This window comes from Triplophysa rosa, linkage group LG22 (genome assembly GCF_024868665.1).
Source record: "Triplophysa rosa linkage group LG22, Trosa_1v2, whole genome shotgun sequence".
In the NCBI taxonomy this organism is placed as follows: Eukaryota; Metazoa; Chordata; class Actinopteri; order Cypriniformes; family Nemacheilidae; genus Triplophysa; species Triplophysa rosa.
The window spans coordinates 5,952,128-5,975,777 of NC_079911.1; the positions used below are offsets into that span (position 1 = coordinate 5,952,128).

Genomic DNA, 23,650 nt, shown 5'->3' on the forward strand with positions numbered 1-23,650 from the left:
GTTGCCGGTTCGATTCAAAAACTGATTTTTGACAGCTTTGCAAATTTTATTAAAATAAAAAACTAAGTACATTGATTAGTATGTATCTTGCATACATAGACTTCCATAATATAAATCTTCTGAGGGTTTAGGCTGCATTAGTTAGATCAACCGGAACCAAAAACACAACTGATGTACTTGTTGCATCAAAGAGTNGGTCAAAAACACCACCACTGTGCAATATTGGCTCATTTTGTTCCAGGACTTGAAAAATGAGGAAGCATGACAAAACTTTGTTTCAGTTCCATTTTTAGACCGATTGACCACCAGGTGCATGTCTGACCAAAAGAGTCGAAAATTCAACCAGTTCTGCCCATAAAGAGACATGAAGAAATTTTAAATTATTAGTCACAATGAGAAGTCAGCTATTGAGAACCACTGTTCTAGGATATGTATATATTTTTAGAGATATATCTGAATTTCTCCTATAGAACTGCTGTATATGTTTGTTCCGCTGCTTAATTAGCTGAAAACATTTGTTAAATTCCCTGTATTCATCTAACTAAAAGCATTCTTGAAAGTGCTGATTTGGTGAAAGTGAACTAATGTCTTCAGCAAGGCCTTATTTGCTGTGTCATTAAGATAATAGTTTTTCCATTTTACAGTTTATGTGTTACTTTTTGCTAACACTAGATGGAGCTTTCGCTATTTTAAATTCCTATCTGTAAGAGAAACGTGAGGTGTGGTCAGACCCATACGTGACCCTCAAGCCCTCAAAAACATCACCACTGTGCAATATTGGCTCATTCTGTACCAGGACTTGAAAAATGAGGAAGCATGACAAAACTTTGTTTCAGTTCCATTTTTGTTTACATGACTTTATCAACAAGCGATGGGATTAACAGTAAAATGTGTATTTTGTGTAGAGCTTTTACTTCAGTTGTTTAATACTGCTAACTTTTCAGATCTTATAATGATTAGACACCTTCTTCTTTTGATCATTAGTCAACAAATTTCTGCCAAACACTTCGGGTGTCATGAAGGTGGCAGGTGGTGGTGTACCTATGTCCTGAAGGTTTAGAGAAACATGACATTGAGTAAATAATGGCGGAGAATATTTTAATTTTGTGGTAAACTGGCATTTCAATCAACAAATCATTGATTCGTGTTATTTTGAAGTGTTTCAGTTGTTGAAGACGCTTTTATGCACCTCCCTATCGTTTCTCCACTCCTCCCGCCTCCTGGTTGCCGTCCCCCCCTCTCACCCTTGCATCTGAAACTTTAATGGCATCTGAGTTAAAATGAGGCTCTGCACAGAATGTTCACTGAAATGGCAAAAACAGCGCTTTCAACAGAAACAACAAGGAACCGGAGGTCTTCTCGTCTAGAACAGATTGTTCCCAGAAGCCAGAACGCGATGAGGTGTAGGATGAGGTTTTTTTTTATTTTGCCATTCAGCTGTTGATACCTGGTGTTTATTTGCTTCTGGGTTTGGATCTCATTATCTTGGCAGTTTCTCGATCTCGCACCTTTTCGAGCACATTGGAATTGAACTCCTAACCTTTCCGCTAGCCAGTAGATACCAACACCAATTAGCAGCATCGTCTCTGAGCTTGTGTTACTGAAATTCAACCCACAGTGAAAACAAAAACGAAAAGATATTTTTTATATTTCAATTGTTTCTCCTAATAAGCAAATGAGAACTTTTGCTGCAGATTCTTGTGTGTCCTCTGTAACTTTTACAAGAAAACGCAACATACTAAGTGTCAATATACTAACATTTTCAAGCAACCCCTGAAATTAAAACTCACTTTTTTGCCTTGAAAAACACTGGTGAACAGCATTTATTTTCCCCATCCTTATAGTACCAGTAGAAGTATCAGTTATTTCTTAAATCACTACACAGCTTAACATCGATTAGGCCTGTTAATCGACTTGGCTTCACTTGCTTACATGCCTATCACGGTCTTGTATTCCTGCAACAGATCAAAGCGGAAGACCAAACTGCTTGACAGGCAAAAACAGTCCCAACTGGGCCAGGGCAGGCTCCATACCACACACCAACTACGATACCCAGAATTCCACAGGGGCAGAGATCTGTTAATTGGAAGGGGGGCCCTGTAGGCAGATGGGGGTAAAGATGGACCCCCACCACCGCCTCATTATCAGTGCACTCACAGAGTGTCCGCTCATCTCCATTGTACTACTGCACCCTGCCTGCAGGACACTTACTATGTAATTAATATTTAACTGAGAGAGAGAGTGTGTGTGCATGTGTGTGTGGGAAGGGTAAACCCTACGGTATGGGGACAAAATGTCCCCACAACTATGGCAATATCCAAAACCCTTTTTTTTGTCCCCATGAGGAAACAAGCTTATAAATCATACAGAATTAACTTTTGTGAAAATCTAAAAGAGCAGACAGTTGTGTGTGGTTGTTAGGGTTAGGGGGTGGGTTAGGGGTAGGGAATATGATATACAGTTTGTACAGTATAAAAACTATTGCGTCTATGGAATGTCCCCATAAAACATGTAAAACCAACATGTGTGCGTGTGTGTGTGTGTGTGTGTGCGTGTGTATTTGAATGAAGATGTAAGGGGGGGTTGTGAAGGAAAACCCATGATCAACATAGACACACAGAAAAGCATGATGATAAAGTAACCAGAGGAAAGACCTAACACGAGAGAAATTATTGCGCACAATTGAATATTCAGATCCATCATGTTCTGATAAGCACTGTAAACACATTAAACATACTGCCATAGATGAGCTTCTATTCTGTAGAAATTAAAACAACCTGCATATGCTTGCCTTCATCCAAATTTTGCTCATGTTAAAACCCATGTTTTAATATTGGAATATACTGTAGACCATGACTCAGTATTCATTATTAGGGATAAATAAGATGCATTTAATATGCAACGTTTGCACCTGCGTATTACCACATATATGTCACGTGTGTGTGTGTCCTCATACAGTATATGGGGTAATAACACAGTACTTTTATCATTCCCTGAGAGACATATGCTTACCATAAACATGCAACGGATTACGCCATGCGCTATCGTTCCCTCTTCAAGAGCTTCAACTTGACATTCATCCTCCCATTGTCTTGGCTTTCGGAGATGACACATGCAAAGTTAAATACAAAATTATGTATGCACATACAAACATGCCAATCCTTCTTAAATTATGCATTTAAAGGAATATTTTACACAAAATAAAATTCATTTATTTGCTTATCCTCTCATATACTTCTAAACACTTGACTTTATCATCCAGACTGCTGTCCTATACATTGAAAGCAAACAGTGACCATGGGTTATGAAGAACCAAAAGGGTAAAAAATAGTCTATATTTCAAGTCTTTTGAAGTCATATGAAAACTTTCTTTTTTGTTATTCTCTGATGATTTTGCTCTCTGACAGAGGTGTCCTATTTGTGCTTCTTGATATTTAAACTTATTGTCTAGAAGTTTGTTACTTTTAAAATCAAAATCTGGCATAACATGTCTAGATGTTTAAATATATATTTAAATAACATTTTAAGTGATTTATGAACAGTGACAGAATAAAGCATGTGATGTACACTGTAAAAGAATGAAAATTTCTGGCAGCTGGGGCGCCAGAAATATTCCATAAAATAACATTTTATCTTTTTTTGTAATTTGACGCTTTATGACCTAAAATACGTAAAAAAATCTGTAAACTAACTGTAAAATTTGGTAAAATTACAGGGTTTTTTACAGTGTCATATTTACATATAATGATAATTAATTAGCTTTTTATCACAGTGTGCATTATTATCACGGTATTGTGTTACATCATTAAAAATAATGACAAAATAAATGAAAAAGAAAAGAATCTTGAGCATTTAGGAAACTAAATAAACATTTGATTTCTAAACTGGGATTTAAGAAAAGCGTAAGAAATTATGCTAATATGTTATCTTATTCAAGGTATGTAAAATGTCCCACCGTAACAATATTGTGCAAATTAATTATCACAGAAAATGGCATTATTAAAGACCGTCTAGACAGAATAATATTTTTCTTTCTGCGTTTAAAGCTTTGAGTTGGTTGCCATAGCGAGGCGTCCATTGTGATGTCACAATGGTCCCCAGGGAGGAAACGCCCCACCCTAGACTGGTGTGCTAGACTCAACCTCATTTTATCTGGAGTGGATGTATTTAAGTGTGTGGATGCCTGGGTAGTGTGTTTGATATAGAATATTCAAGGACAGTGTGATTATATGCAACGTTAAAAATGATCATTTTGCAACCTTCCTTGACAACCATTTTATTTTACAAGCAACTTAAACACTGAATAGCATATGCATGCCCATGCATATTACATTCACTCTTGGGCAAAAACCTCACACATAAACAGACGTGCGTGTGTCACGATTTAATTGTTTTTATTGCATGTGTGGCTTGGAAGTAAGAGTGTGTAAAGACTCCCTCTCACTGACAGCCCCCCTACTCCTACTTTTCTTTAGCGCTCCTTCAACCCAAAATAAAAGAGAAAATTCCTTTGAGCAGGAGCTGAATGCATGTGCCACATACCTCTCTTTTTCTCTTGGTCTCACTCTCTCTTTCCCCCCAGCATTGTTTGGAACCCCGGAGGAGGGGGTGGGTGGGGTCTCGGTGCCTGCAAGCATCTCTCTCCTTCTACATCCCTCCCTCTCCCCCTCCGAATCCCTCCCCCCACCCACTGCTTTCATCCAAGAGCGATGAGGTAATCCCTGCCAACGCTGTGAAGCATAGCGAGCGCTAGAGTAAGAGTAAGAGGCTGTGGAACTGAGCGGGAGGGATACATTTAGAGTCAGTGAGCGAGAGAGCGAGATCCAGACTTTGAGAGGGAGAGAGAGGCAGCCGGTGTGGATCTGGGATGACACTGACTTCAGTGGAACAACGATAGCACTGCTCACTCGTGGGGGTGGCTTGTGCACGGGCGTACGCGAGGAGATAGGGACATGACCCGGGACTTCTAGTGGACTCCAGGGGTGGAAGAGCTGAAGAGAGGAGTACATGAGCCATGACGGAGAGATGCAGTCTGTGGAGTGCCCTGTCAGCCGCTGCCTGCTGTTTCTACAGGGGCTCCTTCATGCAGGTGCAGGTGAGAGGGGGGCAACCCCCCCATACATGCGTGTATGCTTGTGCGTGTGCATGCAGCTACAGAGTCTGTGCTTACATACATTGAAGTGATTCGTGAGAATAGGTGTGGATATGGATTACATCATCTCTGAATGTGCCATCAGGAGTTCTTGCATTAGAAGTGGATGTCAGATTTTGTATGTGCGCATCAGATTGTCCACGTTTATGTTGTTTGCATGCACACATAATAATTCTTGTGATTCCACTCATGGGTGTCCCGCATGGTTGTGTGTTAGCCTGGTGCAGTTGTGCAGCCCCAACAACTGTGTCATTCCACCGGTCTGGGCAATGATATCACTGCAGCCAGCATGTGTGTGCGCACGGGTGTGTGTGTGCGCCGGATGGGCTGAGCTCACTTTGGCTCAGCTGTAATACTACTGCTGATGATGCACAGTTGGATGAACGGGTAGGCAGGGCTCTGTTGTCACCCCGTGGTTATGTAGTGGATTGTAATGGGGCTCAGGAAACACGAGAATGCATTAAAGTAGTTTTGGAGGTCATGCTTTTTATATCTGAAAGTGAAGAGATCATGTTTCGTGAAAGGCTCAGAATACAACAACAACAACAAAAAATTGCATTATACTGTTTTGACCTGATACATGATACAAGTACAAAACAGGATTTTAGTGGAAAAGCTGGAGAAGGGGAATGGGTGTTGTCTAATTTATGCAATATTTCAGCCAACTTGGAATGAAAAACAGAAATGTCATTTTGGCTCTGTTGGTTTTGGGTGGTACACTAAACACCACAGAATGGTGGACCATACCGTTTCATTTACTTTTTTCAAACTTGCCATCAGTTTTTGCTGGTTCTTTAAAGTGTGCTAAAAGTAAGTACTAAAGAAAAAGTGTTTTGAGCTGATTAAATTATGTTTTGTACTTTTCTTCTTGCCAGGGTAGCCCAGCACATGATATAAAACTTAAATGAATTTTAGTGATGTAGCACATGATATTTTATGTTGAAATATAACCCCATTTTAGCAAACCTAACCCTACCTTAAGCATTTTGTTGTTTAGACAGGTTATATTTTAATTCCATGACAGTTCAACATTGGGGGGAGGGGGTGGTGTCATGTTTACTGTTCTCAGCTTCATTCAGGCAAGTCAGGCTAGTATAAGTCCAACACATGCGTAGCACAAATCTTTCAGAGAACATTGTATATTCATATGTATATACACAGCACATACTTATATGTCAATTGTCAATATACTATGAGCAAAATGGAACTACACACAATATCCTTGTAGGGGCCAAAGACGTCCATAGACTGTCAGTAATGATGTATGTGTTTGTCCCGTTGGCCACCTGAGCTCAGAGAGGCAGTGGGAGGAATGATGGTGTCTCAGCTGGAGATTGATAATGGACTTTCTGGCTTGATATGCACATGCGGATTCAGACAGCGGAGGTGTTTTTTGTGCTTAGAGTGCAGCCAAGCATCCTGACCTGGACTGTACCTTGGGGTTAAATACTTTACAGAAGAGCTATTCAGTTCTGTTATTAAAGGGTCACTGCAAAGTTTAATTGAAACATTTAATTTTAGTAATCCTGAAAACCCTTATAGTTGGTTCAGGTTTGTTTGATTAGCGTTGTAGTCTATGGAATTTTTCAAAGTAGAGTTTGATGCAGCTCGATAGTTTTGCACTTATTCACACTCTCCAACACTCGCTCAGCACAACTCGTATCTTATCTAAATGATGTCTCGCCTTTGACTGAGGGTTTGAGTCCTGAGATCCAATTTGGACCCAGAGATACAATGTGTGCAGTTAGTCCATTGATCTCAAATGTATCCCAACAGAGTCTGATGTTCTGTTGCTTTTGTTGCCAATTCATCAGCCTCATTACCAGTGAAGATGGTGCAGTCTTCATTTTAATTGGTTTAGGGTGCTGTCTGTTTGTTGGGAATGGCGTCAAACGCAAATGCTCCATCTGCCTCTCGCAGTTATACTCTGATTATTTCAGTCTGTCTTAATCCCCCATTTTCTGCTGGATGGAGGCTTGGGTTTCCCTTCATCTGTGATCCTACTTGCATAAATGATCATGCTAGTTTTAACCCCAGGGGACAGGAACCACATTCATACTAGGGTCTAAAAGCTATACCTCACTACCATTACCACAGATTTCAGTCTAGTGTGGTTGTCTGCTTTGATGGGATGTTGGGTGGGTGAAATGGTTACATAGTTTCACTCCATCTTTTTTTCCCAGTGATATAAAAAAATATTAATTTGATATTCAAATATTCAAGGGAATGACCCTCCTCCCCTTCCTCTCCTCTTTCTTCTCTCTTTCTTGTGGTTTTCTTTCTATCCTCTCCAAATCCTCTCTGGAGCCGCTGTCTCTTCCCTAGGGCTGCCGCGGCTTTGCAGCTGTTAAAAAGAAAAGTTCACGAGTAAATCTGCCTGTTACTGAATGTGAGGATAACCTAATTACACAGGGCTGTTTTCTCTCCTAATGAACGCCACGCGGATTTGGAGTGCCGTGTTTTTTATGCCTCCCCCAAACCGCCCCTGTGCTGATTTCGCCTCGTCCCCTTTGATGAATGTGGCTGAACTAGAAGTCCCTCCGAGCCTGGATTAATCTTCATTCGTATTGTGTATACAATTTAGCCTAATGTTGTTTGTTCTGCTTTGCTTATCACGCAAATGAAGATGCTGAGGTTGTCAAAAATCTTGAATTAGAGGCAGACAATCTGTGCAAAAGTTGGATGTTATAAAACTTGGTATATACCTGTTACATACATACTTCTTTTCCCCTTTTTTGAGGTATGGGTAAATAGACAGAATGGTGGGTTAATAAGAAAAGCAATAGGCAAAGGATCAAAGTGGCTAATAATGGTTTACTCCAACCTTTCAAGTGCACTAGTATATATCTAAAGTATGTGTTTGTTGTAAAGTATGTACTTTAGATGTATTAATTATTGAAGAATTAATGGAATAGAAGGGAATTAATGAGATGCTTTTCTATTACCTGAGTAGAGATCAAAGGGAGAAGATTTTTGTTGCGCTGTTGGTAAGAAGTCTTTGCGCTCCCGTCCCTTTAGGAAAGATCAGCGAGATCACAGAGATGAAGAGAGGCTTTCAGCTCATTTCAGTCCTCATTTCACTGCCATCCCTCCCTCTACTCATTCTCTTCCTCCACATCCAAGACTGTCACACTGTCCATCCAGTGGGTCAATGGAATTGGTTGTTGGCTCAGGAAGTGGCCAGCCAATATCAGATACTTCAGTGACAGTGAATTATCATCACCACCTGGAATTAATTTCCTCTCAAGTGACAGATAAGGCCAGTTTCACAGCAAAGATGTCCTATAGTTTCGGTCCAACAAAGGATCCGTTGAGCAGGTGGGTGAGGACCTGAGGAAAGTAGCTGGGTGCTGGGGTACGCTGCAGTCAGGCCTCTTTTGTTTGTTCACTTGACCTTCAGTCCATCTTGACCTCGGGGTCAATGGGCAGTCGGATGCCCTTTTCCAACTCACTGATAAACAGGTGCATGCATGTGTATCCTTGTGTATCCTTGTGATGGGCTTCTCTGTAGACATCACAAGAAATGCAATAGGTTCTCTTTCAACCTTCAGTAGACATAAAGGGAACCTTGTCATTACTCTTTTGTTTTGGCCACAACATTTCAAAGCCATCTGTGGGGCTTCAGATGTTGATCTGCCCAAGTAGATCCAGTCGTGCATGTAGTATACACTTGATTGGTGACGGGGGTTTAAGACACAACGTGTCCTTTTGAACTACATGGTGTAAAAAATCCAATGTTCTGTAAATGGTCTTATCTAGTGTTAACAGGATCGGTACGTGGATTGACTTGCCTAACCAGCACACATGCTTCAGTGCAGTGTTCCTTGGTCCTGATAGCTTTATGTGAGGTAATCTGTTTGAAGTGTTGAAAGTTGTTTTATATCAAAATCTGGAGACATTTTTCATAGCTCAGGCATAGGTGATGCTGTGCTGTTGTGTTTAGGCAAGGAGTGTGTCTATCTTTGTGAAATTTGACTGGGTACAAGCAGTTTTTAGTACTCCGCAATAGGTACCAAAGAACTCCCACCTATCCCAGCATGCATTATCATCTGCATTATTACAGCACCCATGTCTGTAGAAGAGTCACTACAGGAAATTACTGCCGGCAACTAAGAATTGTGCCACGCTTGATAACACAATAATTCAGAACAAGCGTAAAACGCCGTTTATAGTCTTAGATTGTAGAGATGTCACTCGGCAACCGAATTGCCTCAAATTACAAAATGATGAGAGCGGCAGATTAGATGTTTAATTACTGTAAATTAATTCAATTTTCGTTTCAGTTATACCTTGGAAATAGGAATTGCTACTGAAAATGGGATAGCTGGTATCTTCTAAGCTTCTTTGGACCGTTGTGTTGTGTGGATTGGATTAGCTATAGATTCATGTCGAGCATGTAATCTCTGGTTTCCATTGTATATTAAATTGAATTAACCCAGTTTTCGTGTGCAAGGCAGAGGCTTCAGACATATTTATTGGCCTATATAAATGGAGATTATACTGTATATATTAGAAGCGAGATCCAGAGGGGTGGAGCATGTACTGTATTTCTTATTAAAGAAGCTGCAAGGAATCACATTCGCTTCTGCAGCAACCACAGAGACAACAACAATGACATCATGTACCGAGTGGAGAAGGGGAGTGAGAGGACAGAAAAGGGGAAGTTGCGATCGCAGTGGGATAACGCTGGCGTGCGTAGTGCGGTTTAGCACATGCAATCAGGGGCAGTGGGTGTCCATTGGGAGACTGACTAAGTGCCAACAAGCACACACACGCAGTCAACTGTGCTGTTATCTGTATGAGGGAGTTCCCCATCACCCTCACATTTTAACTCAGCTCCCCCCACCCAGGAGGAGAGCATCATCTGCGATGTCACCATGGTGACCGCCTCACGCTCCAGGACAACCCCACCCCCGTATCCCAACCCCCATCAGAGACGCACTGATTAGCTTGCTCCAGTCACCATGTGGCTGTGGGTAAATGTGTGGATAATGAATGTGTGAATACTGTTAAGCCTGCTGGTGTAGACATGCTTATTTGCATGTGTGCATGTGTGTGCACACCTGAGCTGTATTAACCTGGGCACTATTTCCCTTCATCCTGTTATAAACTCCCATTAGCACTTCATTGTAGTGCGTGTCTAAAGTATGATTTTTGCGGTGTACCACCATAATGCGATGACCCTGGCAGAGAGGTCATGAGCCGCCTGCCAGTGCATGCCTCGCCCCAGCTGAACATGAATGAAAGTGAGAAATCAGTGCTCTGATACAGTCTGCGCTGTTGGCCAATGGCATGCACCTCTGTGGAAGAGATGACATCATCTCCAGCCAATCGCAGCATAGCTTCAGGGGTGGCTGCTGCAGGCTCGACAATGCAACGAGATATATAGAGAGAGAGAAAAAGACACAGTCTCACAGAGGTGATACAGGAAGTGAGATAGAGAAAGAAATGGGCAGAATTGCAAGAGGAAGCGAGTTGTGATACCCTCCCTTCAGTGTGAACAGCAGATATGATGTTGAACTGAAGTCAAAGGCATTCTGGCTGCTATCAGTGTTGGCAGGTGACAGATGACAGAAGGGCAGGTGTGTGTGTGTATCTGACAGCGAAATCTCTCTGTGACCTGCCAGACGACATAACAAGGCAGATCTTCTTCCCAGTGTGTGTGTGTTGCCCTGCAAGGGCGCTATGTCTTTGCCCTGATGTTGTTGACCAGACGGCTCTTTGACTGGAGAGCAGTTATTAGCATTCAGTAAACACACTATGACCTGAACCAGAGCAAAGACATTTCCATATGCTTTTGTGAAAAGAAATAAACCTGGACCTGACCCTATACCACTTTCCTTCTGTCTCTGTCCTGCTGAAAAAAACATCCTAAACAAGTATAGTTGGTTAAGCTAGTCCTTTGTTGATCATTTTAACTGGTCAGACTGGGAGTCCAGCTAGACCAGCTTAAACCAGCTAAGACCATCAGTTTACAATAAACCAGCAAACAGTTGTTTACATTTTTTTGCAGGGTAATTCTAGAAAAATACTGTACGCAAAAGCACATGCAGTTACGCAAAAACATGGCCAGGTGCTCAGCATGACATCAGCTTTGCATAGATACAATTGGCATTTACATATGTTTACATTTACATGTATACATGTGTATTTTTATACTTTTACAGAACATGTATCTTTCCTTCTCATTAGCTAGTACATGAGATGCGCTATAATATAACCTGATGACTGTCTGAAGGCTGTTGATGTGTGACGGAGTGGGCGTGTGTATATATTGATCAAAGTGGGTGATGAGAATGTGTGCGCGTCACCTCTCTTATGGATCACTTTATTGTTTTCACTGAAAGACAGATCCACATGTAGGCTGTTTTATTACTGGTGACAAAAATGCAATTTTTGTTGTCTTTGGAGTATCCAACTTAAATAAACAAAAAACAGAACAATAACTGAACAAGTAAATAGAAATCAATTTGATAAGTAAGGGATGTAACCTGCTATTTTTGGTTTTGAACACGGATGCCGATAGAGTGGGAAAAGTTAAGAACTGCCTATTAAAATAATTTTTATTTTTTGTAATGTGAAATTTTGTGATCTGAAATGTCTTATAATTCTATAAATCATTTTTTCCATCAATTCAATCATTTGAATGATTAAATGGATTTCATGTTGATGTTTTGTAGTTTGTAAATGTGTGTATGGATCGCGTCCATATTTACGACTGTATAGTGAATACCTGTTGTTGCATTGATCATATCATTGTGAATACTGGATATCTGTAAATAACTGAGCAATTTTAAACTTTAAAAATATAGTCTTAATTTTTGCCATCTTTTTCCACAAATTATAATGTTTTGGCATCAGGTGATGCTTAGGTCATTTGTTTGGCAGTCTGTCTAAACAATCCAATCCAATTTTGTGTCTTCCATGGTCAGTCCTAAAGATTGGATTAATAAACCCAATCAGAATTGAGTGCGGTGTGAACAAAGACATAGTCATGATGCGTCCGTATCGATTGAATTCCACCAGCAAATGTCAGACTGATGCTTTAACATTTCCTCAGAGCACAAACATTGCCAGAGGACTGTTTGCTTGCTAAACGCCCAAGTTCTCTGAGATTTCACCTCCATTTTTTTACTTCTTTCTCCTCAGTTCTTAAGAAAATATCTACATTTATTTAATAGTCCAGTTAGTTCTCCAAGACATCAATGATGGAGAGCAAATGAAAACTTTTGCTTTTGTCCCCTGCACCTTAAACATTTCTCCTGAGAAAAAGACCCAGAAATCTCTCCACAAATTTCTCCTCATGTTTCAGGAGAGACCTTGTCACAAACTGAGCTCAGAAATCAAAAGTGAATATTATTGACGATTTGACCCAAAAATGTTTATCAGCTTCACCCAAATATGGATTGTTTGACCCATACAATTTTACACCTCCTTTAGGGGCTGTGTCCACCAAAACGTTTCTGTCGGCGTATGGCATGTTTTTTCAATTGTTTCCAATGGAAACGCCGCGTTTTTAGAAAACACTAGCAGCTGGCGTTCTTTTCCGCAGGCTCAGTGCCGGTGCTCAGCGTTTTTTCACGCTCAGCGTATCATAGTTACCAACGCGCCTCCGCTTGAAAAAAATGCCGTTCAAACGTCGCAGAACAGTACTCTACTCTCAGCCAGTCTTGTCTCATTGTTCCAAGGTTACCACAGCGAGCAGGATGCAGTTCATAGCCTGACCTGATGGTAGAGCGGAGAATGGGAAGCGGCGACCTGACAAGAGCTGAGATGATAGAGCTGGATAAAGAAGGACGCGGTCCCCTGACTCGTCCTCACCACAAAATGTCAAATGCTATTAGACTATTAATGATAACCTTAAACTATAATTTACCTTATTAGTAAGTTTATTTATTTTATTTAGCCTTGTTGTGCAAGCTCTCTGGAGCTTGTGCAGAGGCTGCAGCTTTTGCCAGAGGGGAACTGGAATCCCCTGGTTGGGCCTGGGTTCTCCTGAGGTTGTTTTTCTCGATTAGAGTTTTGGGTTCCTCGCCACCGTTTGCATACTGTTTTTGCACTATCTGCCTGACCGGGGGGGCTGCTTTAGAATTAGAATTTTAAAGTTTTACTTTATTAATATTGCATATAGGAATTTATAGTCTGTTATATTTGACCTGTGCTTCTCTCTCCTTTATCTTAAATGTGTGCTCTCACTGTGCGTGTGTGTGTGTTAGTGTGTGCGTGCGTGTCTTTGTGTCTGCACGTACTTGTCTGTGTACATGTGTGTGTGCGTGCGCATCCGTGTGTGTGTGTCTGTGTGTATGTGTGTTAATACGTGTGCATATTGTGTGTGTGGAGTGTTTTGTATGTGGGTATGTCTGTCTTCTGTGTTTTCAACTTTTTCTTGTTTTTGCAGGTACAACTTTAATTGGTTTGCTTATAGTCAATATGTCTCATGTACAGCTGCTTTGTAACAATGAAAATTGTAAAAAGCGCTATATAAACAAAGTTGAGTTGAGTTGAGTTGAGTTGAGGGATTACAAGACCCAATCACAGCCAAATTCCTAACTCTAAAGAATATTTCCATAATGCTTTGTTCTGGTTTGGTATTTAAGGGAAGTTAACAAAAGTATCAGGGAATCTGTAGCCAGATCTCCCGCACAAATTCCTGTGTGTCGTCTCTTGCCAGGTATGCAACATTGAATTTCTCTTTGCTTTATTTCTTATGATTTTCTATTATTTGGCAATCAATATAATTCAATAACATTGATTATTGAATTGAACCTTGAATTGGATTTCGAATTATGCTTCCCTTACCTGGCTAATAAATTGTTACGTTTGAATTCATTCTGTATTGTTCTGAGTTTATAAACTTTAGTAGATCACGCTTTATCCTTTGTTACCGCAAATCTACGTTCAGGTTAGTGACGGACTAGAATCCTGTATTAGGTGGAGCATTGGGGCACGCCAGCTGAGATTTTAAAACTCCGGCTAAATACTTGGCATTAGTTTAAGTGTAATTAGACCGTAGGGGCTAATGTTTCCGTTTAGAACAGCACATACTGTATGTTGTCTGACCAATCTAAGTAGGGTAAGTCTCAAACCTCTGGTTATTGTAATATTATTCTAACTAAGTGTACATAGGAAACTATGGCATGATTATATAAAGCTACCATCAGAGGAAGTAAGATTGGTCTATTTATCTCTATGGAGTGGTCATGATCTCTGGTTGGAAAAATCATTACTTTAATTAAGTTGTCATAGTCTAAGGGGACTAGATCAAATAATGTTTCAGGAAGTGCTGGTTGGAGACGGCCATCTGAGCATTACTAGTCATAGGAACCTCTGGCAGTGACCAAGATCACCACTGTGCAATATTGGCTCATTCTGTACCAGGACTTGAAAAATGAGGAAGCATGACAAAACTTTGTTTCAGTTCCATTTTTGTTTACATGACTTTATCAACAAGCGATGGGATTAACAGTAAAATGTGTATTTTGTGTAGAGCTTTTACTTCAGTTGTTTAATACTGCTAACTTTTCAGATCTTATAATGATTAGACACCTTCTTCTTTTGATCATTAGTCAACAAATTTCTGCCAAACACTTCGGGTGTCATGAAGGTGGCAGGTGGTGGTGTACCTATGTCCTGAAGGTTTAGAGAAACATGACATTGAGTAAATAATGGCGGAGAATATTTTAATTTTGTGGTAAACTGGCATTTCAATCAACAAATCATTGATTCGTGTTATTTTGAAGTGTTTCAGTTGTTGAAGACGCTTTTATGCACCTCCCTATCGTTTCTCCACTCCTCCCGCCTCCTGGTTGCCGTCCCCCCCTCTCACCCTTGCATCTGAAACTTTAATGGCATCTGAGTTAAAATGAGGCTCTGCACAGAATGTTCACTGAAATGGCAAAAACAGCGCTTTCAACAGAAACAACAAGGAACCGGAGGTCTTCTCGTCTAGAACAGATTGTTCCCAGAAGCCAGAACGCGATGAGGTGTAGGATGAGGTTTTTTTTTATTTTGCCATTCAGCTGTTGATACCTGGTGTTTATTTGCTTCTGGGTTTGGATCTCATTATCTTGGCAGTTTCTCGATCTCGCACCTTTTCGAGCACATTGGAATTGAACTCCTAACCTTTCCGCTAGCCAGTAGATACCAACACCAATTAGCAGCATCGTCTCTGAGCTTGTGTTACTGAAATTCAACCCACAGTGAAAACAAAAACGAAAAGATATTTTTTATATTTCAATTGTTTCTCCTAATAAGCAAATGAGAACTTTTGCTGCAGATTCTTGTGTGTCCTCTGTAACTTTTACAAGAAAACGCAACATACTAAGTGTCAATATACTAACATTTTCAAGCAACCCCTGAAATTAAAACTCACTTTTTTGCCTTGAAAAACACTGGTGAACAGCATTTATTTTCCCCATCCTTATAGTACCAGTAGAAGTATCAGTTATTTCTTAAATCACTACACAGCTTAACATCGATCAGGCCTGTTAATCGACTTGGCTTCACTTGCTTACATGCCTATCACGGTCTTGTATTCCTGCAACAGATCAAAGCGGAAGACCAAACTGCTTGACAGGCAAAAACAGTCCCAACTGGGCCAGGGCAGGCTCCATACCACACACCAACTACGATACCCAGAATTCCACAGGGGCAGAGATCTGTTAATTGGAAGGGGGGCCCTGTAGGCAGATGGGGGTAAAGATGGACCCCCACCACCGCCTCATTATCAGTGCACTCACAGAGTGTCCGCTCATCTCCATTGTACTACTGCACCCTGCCTGCAGGACACTTACTATGTAATTAATATTTAACTGAGAGAGAGAGTGTGTGTGCATGTGTGTGTGGGAAGGGTAAACCCTACGGTATGGGGACAAAATGTCCCCACAACTATGGCAATATCCAAAACCCTTTTTTTTGTCCCCATGAGGAAACAAGCTTATAAATCATACAGAATTAACTTTTGTGAAAATCTAAAAGAGCAGACAGTTGTGTGTGGTTGTTATGGTTAGGGGGTGGGTTAGGGGTAGGGAATATGATATACAGTTTGTACAGTATAAAAACTATTGCGTCTATGGAATGTCCCCATAAAACATGTAAAACCAACATGTGTGCGTGTGTGTGTGTGTGTGTGTGTGTGTGTATTTGAATGAAGATGTAAGGGGGGGTTGTGAAGGAAAACCCATGATCAACATAGACACACAGAAAAGCATGATGATAAAGTAACCAGAGGAAAGACCTAACACGAGAGAAATTATTGCGCACAATTGAATATTCAGATCCATCATGTTCTGATAAGCACTGTAAACACATTAAACATACTGCCATAGATGAGCTTCTATTCTGTAGAAATTAAAACAACCTGCATATGCTTGCCTTCATCCAAATTTTGCTCATGTTAAAACCCATGTTTTAATATTGGAATATACTGTAGACCATGACTCAGTATTCATTATTAGGGATAAATAAGATGCATTTAATATGCAACGTTTGCACCTGCGTATTACCACATATATGTCACGTGTGTGTGTGTCCTCATACAGTATATGGGGTAATAACACAGTACTTTTATCATTCCCTGAGAGACATATGCTTACCATAAACATGCAACGGATTACGCCATGCGCTATCGTTCCCTCTTCAAGAGCTTCAACTTGACATTCATCCTCCCATTGTCTTGGCTTTCGGAGATGACACATGCAAAGTTAAATACAAAATTATGTATGCACATACAAACATGCCAATCCTTCTTAAATTATGCATTTAAAGGAATATTTTACACAAAATAAAATTCATTTATTTGCTTATCCTCTCATATACTTCTAAACACTTGACTTTATCATCCAGACTGCTGTCCTATACATTGAAAGCAAACAGTGACCATGGGTTATGAAGAACCAAAAGGGTAAAAAATAGTCTATATTTCAAGTCTTTTGAAGTCATATGAAAACTTTCTTTTTTGTTATTCTCTGATGATTTTGCTCTCTGACAGAGGTGTCCTATTTGTGCTTCTTGATATTTAAACTTATTGTCTAGAAGTTTGTTACTTTTAAAATCAAAATCTGGCATAACATGTCTAGATGTTTAAATATATATTTAAATAACATTTTAAGTGATTTATGAACAGTGACAGAATAAAGCATGTGATGTACACTGTAAAAGAATGAAAATTTCTGGCAGCTGGGGCGCCAGAAATATTCCATAAAATAACATTTTATCTTTTTTTGTAATTTGACGCTTTATGACCTAAAATACGTAAAAAAATCTGTAAACTAACTGTAAAATTTGGTAAAATTACAGGGTTTTTTACAGTGTCATATTTACATATAATGATAATTAATTAGCTTTTTATCACAGTGTGCATTATTATCACGGTATTGTGTTACATCATTAAAAATAATGACAAAATAAATGAAAAAGAAAAGAATCTTGAGCATTTAGGAAACTAAATAAACATTTGATTTCTAAACTGGGATTTAAGAAAAGCGTAAGAAATTATGCTAATATGTTATCTTATTCAAGGTATGTAAAATGTCCCACCGTAACAATATTGTGCAAATTAATTATCACAGAAAATGGCATTATTAAAGACCGTCTAGACAGAATAATATTTTTCTTTCTGCGTTTAAAGCTTTGAGTTGGTTGCCATAGCGAGGCGTCCATTGTGATGTCACAATGGTCCCCAGGGAGGAAACGCCCCACCCTAGACTGGTGTGCTAGACTCAACCTCATTTTATCTGGAGTGGATGTATTTAAGTGTGTGGATGCCTGGGTAGTGTGTTTGATATAGAATATTCAAGGACAGTGTGATTATATGCAACGTTAAAAATGATCATTTTGCAACCTTCCTTGACAACCATTTTATTTTACAAGCAACTTAAACACTGAATAGCATATGCATGCCCATGCATATTACATTCACTCTTGGGCAAAAACCTCACACATAAACAGACGTGCGTGTGTCACGATTTAATTGTTTTTATTGCATGTGTGGCTTGGAAGTAAGAGTGTGTAAAGACTCCCTCTCACTGACAGCCCCCCTACTCCTACTTTTCTTTAGCGCTCCTTCAACCCAAAATAAAAGAGAAAATTCCTTTGAGCAGGAGCTGAATGCATGTGCCACATACCTCTCTTTTTCTCTTGGTCTCACTCTCTCTTTCCCCCCAGCATTGTTTGGAACCCCGGAGGAGGGGGTGGGTGGGGTCTCGGTGCCTGCAAGCATCTCTCTCCTTCTACATCCCTCCCTCTCCCCCTCCGAATCCCTCCCCCCACCCACTGCTTTCATCCAAGAGCGATGAGGTAATCCCTGCCAACGCTGTGAAGCATAGCGAGCGCTAGAGTAAGAGTAAGAGGCTGTGGAACTGAGCGGGAGGGATACATTTAGAGTCAGTGAGCGAGAGAGCGAGATCCAGACTTTGAGAGGGAGAGAGAGGCAGCCGGTGTGGATCTGGGATGACACTGACTTCAGTGGAACAACGATAGCACTGCTCACTCGTGGGGGTGGCTTGTGCACGGGCGTACGCGAGGAGATAGGGACATGACCCGGGACTTCTAGTGGACTCCAGGGGTGGAAGAGCTGAAGAGAGGAGTACATGAGCCATGACGGAGAGATGCAGTCTGTGGAGTGCCCTGTCAGCCGCTGCCTGCTGTTTCTACAGGGGCTCCTTCATGCAGGTGCAGGTGAGAGGGGGGCAACCCCCCCATACATGCGTGTATGCTTGTGCGTGTGCATGCAGCTACAGAGTCTGTGCTTACATACATTGAAGTGATTCGTGAGAATAGGTGTGGATATGGATTACATCATCTCTGAATGTGCCATCAGGAGTTCTTGCATTAGAAGTGGATGTCAGATTTTGTATGTGCGCATCAGATTGTCCACGTTTATGTTGTTTGCATGCACACATAATAATTCTTGTGATTCCACTCATGGGTGTCCCGCATGGTTGTGTGTTAGCCTGGTGCAGTTGTGCAGCCCCAACAACTGTGTCATTCCACCGGTCTGGGCAATGATATCACTGCAGCCAGCATGTGTGTGCGCACGGGTGTGTGTGTGCGCCGGATGGGCTGAGCTCACTTTGGCTCAGCTGTAATACTACTGCTGATGATGCACAGTTGGATGAACGGGTAGGCAGGGCTCTGTTGTCACCCCGTGGTTATGTAGTGGATTGTAATGGGGCTCAGGAAACACGAGAATGCATTAAAGTAGTTTTGGAGGTCATGCTTTTTATATCTGAAAGTGAAGAGATCATGTTTCGTGAAAGGCTCAGAATACAACAACAACAACAAAAAATTGCATTATACTGTTTTGACCTGATACATGATACAAGTACAAAACAGGATTTTAGTGGAAAAGCTGGAGAAGGGGAATGGGTGTTGTCTAATTTATGCAATATTTCAGCCAACTTGGAATGAAAAACAGAAATGTCATTTTGGCTCTGTTGGTTTTGGGTGGTACACTAAACACCACAGAATGGTGGACCATACCGTTTCATTTACTTTTTTCAAACTTGCCATCAGTTTTTGCTGGTTCTTTAAAGTGTGCTAAAAGTAAGTACTAAAGAAAAAGTGTTTTGAGCTGATTAAATTATGTTTTGTACTTTTCTTCTTGCCAGGGTAGCCCAGCACATGATATAAAACTTAAATGAATTTTAGTGATGTAGCACATGATATTTTATGTTGAAATATAACCCCATTTTAGCAAACCTAACCCTACCTTAAGCATTTTGTTGTTTAGACAGGTTATATTTTAATTCCATGACAGTTCAACATTGGGGGGAGGGGGTGGTGTCATGTTTACTGTTCTCAGCTTCATTCAGGCAAGTCAGGCTAGTATAAGTCCAACACATGCGTAGCACAAATCTTTCAGAGAACATTGTATATTCATATGTATATACACAGCACATACTTATATGTCAATTGTCAATATACTATGAGCAAAATGGAACTACACACAATATCCTTGTAGGGGCCAAAGACGTCCATAGACTGTCAGTAATGATGTATGTGTTTGTCCCGTTGGCCACCTGAGCTCAGAGAGGCAGTGGGAGGAATGATGGTGTCTCAGCTGGAGATTGATAATGGACTTTCTGGCTTGATATGCACATGCGGATTCAGACAGCGGAGGTGTTTTTTGTGCTTAGAGTGCAGCCAAGCATCCTGACCTGGACTGTACCTTGGGGTTAAATACTTTACAGAAGAGCTATTCAGTTCTGTTATTAAAGGGTCACTGCAAAGTTTAATTGAAACATTTAATTTTAGTAATCCTGAAAACCCTTATAGTTGGTTCAGGTTTGTTTGATTAGCGTTGTAGTCTATGGAATTTTTCAAAGTAGAGTTTGATGCAGCTCGATAGTTTTGCACTTATTCACACTCTCCAACACTCGCTCAGCACAACTCGTATCTTATCTAAATGATGTCTCGCCTTTGACTGAGGGTTTGAGTCCTGAGATCCAATTTGGACCCAGAGATACAATGTGTGCAGTTAGTCCATTGATCTCAAATGTATCCCAACAGAGTCTGATGTTCTGTTGCTTTTGTTGCCAATTCATCAGCCTCATTACCAGTGAAGATGGTGCAGTCTTCATTTTAATTGGTTTAGGGTGCTGTCTGTTTGTTGGGAATGGCGTCAAACGCAAATGCTCCATCTGCCTCTCGCAGTTATACTCTGATTATTTCAGTCTGTCTTAATCCCCCATTTTCTGCTGGATGGAGGCTTGGGTTTCCCTTCATCTGTGATCCTACTTGCATAAATGATCATGCTAGTTTTAACCCCAGGGGACAGGAACCACATTCATACTAGGGTCTAAAAGCTATACCTCACTACCATTACCACAGATTTCAGTCTAGTGTGGTTGTCTGCTTTGATGGGATGTTGGGTGGGTGAAATGGTTACATAGTTTCACTCCATCTTTTTTTCCCAGTGATATAAAAAAATATTAATTTGATATTCAAATATTCAAGGGAATGACCCTCCTCCCCTTCCTCTCCTCTTTCTTCTCTCTTTCTTGTGGTTTTCTTTCTATCCTCTCCAAATCCTCTCTGGAGCCGCTGTCTCTTCCCTAGGGCTGCCGCGGCTTTGCAGCTGTTAAAAAGAAAAGTTCACGAGTAAATCTGCCTGTTACTGAATGTGAGGATAACCTAATTACACAGGGCTGTTTTCTCTCCTAATGAACGCCACGCGGATTTGGAGTGCCGTGTTTTTTATGCCTCCCCCAAACCGCCCCTGTGCTGATTTCGCCTCGTCCCCTTTGATGAATGTGGCTGAACTAGAAGTCCCTCCGAGCCTGGATTAATCTTCATTCGTATTGTGTATACAATTTAGCCTAATGTTGTTTGTTCTGCTTTGCTTATCACGCAAATGAAGATGCTGAGGTTGTCAAAAATCTTGAATTAGAGGCAGACAATCTGTGCAAAAGTTGGATGTTATAAAACTTGGTATATACCTGTTACATACATACTTCTTTTCCCCTTTTTTGAGGTATGGGTAAATAGACAGAATGGTGGGTTAATAAGAAAAGCAATAGGCAAAGGATCAAAGTGGCTAATAATGGTTTACTCCAACCTTTCAAGTGCACTAGTATATATCTAAAGTATGTGTTTGTTGTAAAGTATGTACTTTAGATGTATTAATTATTGAAGAATTAATGGAATAGAAGGGAATTAATGAGATGCTTTTCTATTACCTGAGTAGAGATCAAAGGGAGAAGATTTTTGTTGCGCTGTTGGTAAGAAGTCTTTGCGCTCCCGTCCCTTTAGGAAAGATCAGCGAGATCACAGAGATGAAGAGAGGCTTTCAGCTCATTTCAGTCCTCATTTCACTGCCATCCCTCCCTCTACTCATTCTCTTCCTCCACATCCAAGACTGTCACACTGTCCATCCAGTGGGTCAATGGAATTGGTTGTTGGCTCAGGAAGTGGCCAGCCAATATCAGATACTTCAGTGACAGTGAATTATCATCACCACCTGGAATTAATTTCCTCTCAAGTGACAGATAAGGCCAGTTTCACAGCAAAGATGTCCTATAGTTTCGGTCCAACAAAGGATCCGTTGAGCAGGTGGGTGAGGACCTGAGGAAAGTAGCTGGGTGCTGGGGTACGCTGCAGTCAGGCCTCTTTTGTTTGTTCACTTGACCTTCAGTCCATCTTGACCTCGGGGTCAATGGGCAGTCGGATGCCCTTTTCCAACTCACTGATAAACAGGTGCATGCATGTGTATCCTTGTGTATCCTTGTGATGGGCTTCTCTGTAGACATCACAAGAAATGCAATAGGTTCTCTTTCAACCTTCAGTAGACATAAAGGGAACCTTGTCATTACTCTTTTGTTTTGGCCACAACATTTCAAAGCCATCTGTGGGGCTTCAGATGTTGATCTGCCCAAGTAGATCCAGTCGTGCATGTAGTATACACTTGATTGGTGACGGGGGTTTAAGACACAACGTGTCCTTTTGAACTACATGGTGTAAAAAATCCAATGTTCTGTAAATGGTCTTATCTAGTGTTAACAGGATCGGTACGTGGATTGACTTGCCTAACCAGCACACATGCTTCAGTGCAGTGTTCCTTGGTCCTGATAGCTTTATGTGAGGTAATCTGTTTGAAGTGTTGAAAGTTGTTTTATATCAAAATCTGGAGACATTTTTCATAGCTCAGGCATAGGTGATGCTGTGCTGTTGTGTTTAGGCAAGGAGTGTGTCTATCTTTGTGAAATTTGACTGGGTACAAGCAGTTTTTAGTACTCCGCAATAGGTACCAAAGAACTCCCACCTATCCCAGCATGCATTATCATCTGCATTATTACAGCACCCATGTCTGTAGAAGAGTCACTACAGGAAATTACTGCCGGCAACTAAGAATTGTGCCACGCTTGATAACACAATAATTCAGAACAAGCGTAAAACGCCGTTTATAGTCTTAGATTGTAGAGATGTCACTCGGCAACCGAATTGCCTCAAATTACAAAATGATGAGAGCGGCAGATTAGATGTTTAATTACTGTAAATTAATTCAATTTTCGTTTCAGTTATACCTTGGAAATAGGAATTGCTACTGAAAATGGGATAGCTGGTATCTTCTAAGCTTCTTTGGACCGTTGTGTTGTGTGGATTGGATTAGCTATAGATTCATGTCGAGCATGTAATCTCTGGTTTCCATTGTATATTAAATTGAATTAACCCAGTTTTCGTGTGCAAGGCAGAGGCTTCAGACATATTCATTGGCCTATATAAATGGAGATTATACTGTATATATTAGAAGCGAGATCCAGAGGGGTGGAGCATGTACTGTATTTCTTATTAAAGAAGCTGCAAGGAATCACATTCGCTTCTGCAGCAACCACAGAGACAACAACAATGACATCATGTACCGAGTGGAGAAGGGGAGTGAGAGGACAGAAAAGGGGAAGTTGCGATCGCAGTGGGATAACGCTGGCGTGCGTAGTGCGGTTTAGCACATGCAATCAGGGGCAGTGGGTGTCCATTGGGAGACTGACTAAGTGCCAACAA

General features: G+C 40.8%; 1 protein-coding gene across 2 annotated transcripts in view; it reads left to right on the plus strand.

Moving 5' to 3' along the window:
- sh2d3ca (SH2 domain containing 3Ca) overlaps positions 1-23,650 on the plus strand; it is a 61,526-nt gene that overhangs the window by 10,286 nt on the left and 27,590 nt on the right. The window contains exon 1 of one of the 2 annotated variants that reach the window (XM_057321113.1): positions 18,446-18,829. The exons of the other annotated variant lie outside the window; for it this stretch is intronic. Within the exon in view, the coding sequence (XP_057177096.1) occupies positions 18,749-18,829 (81 nt within the window). The 5' untranslated portion in view covers positions 18,446-18,748. Of the gene's footprint in view, positions 1-18,445; positions 18,830-23,650 lie in introns of those variants that run through there. 2 annotated transcript variants of the gene reach the window in all.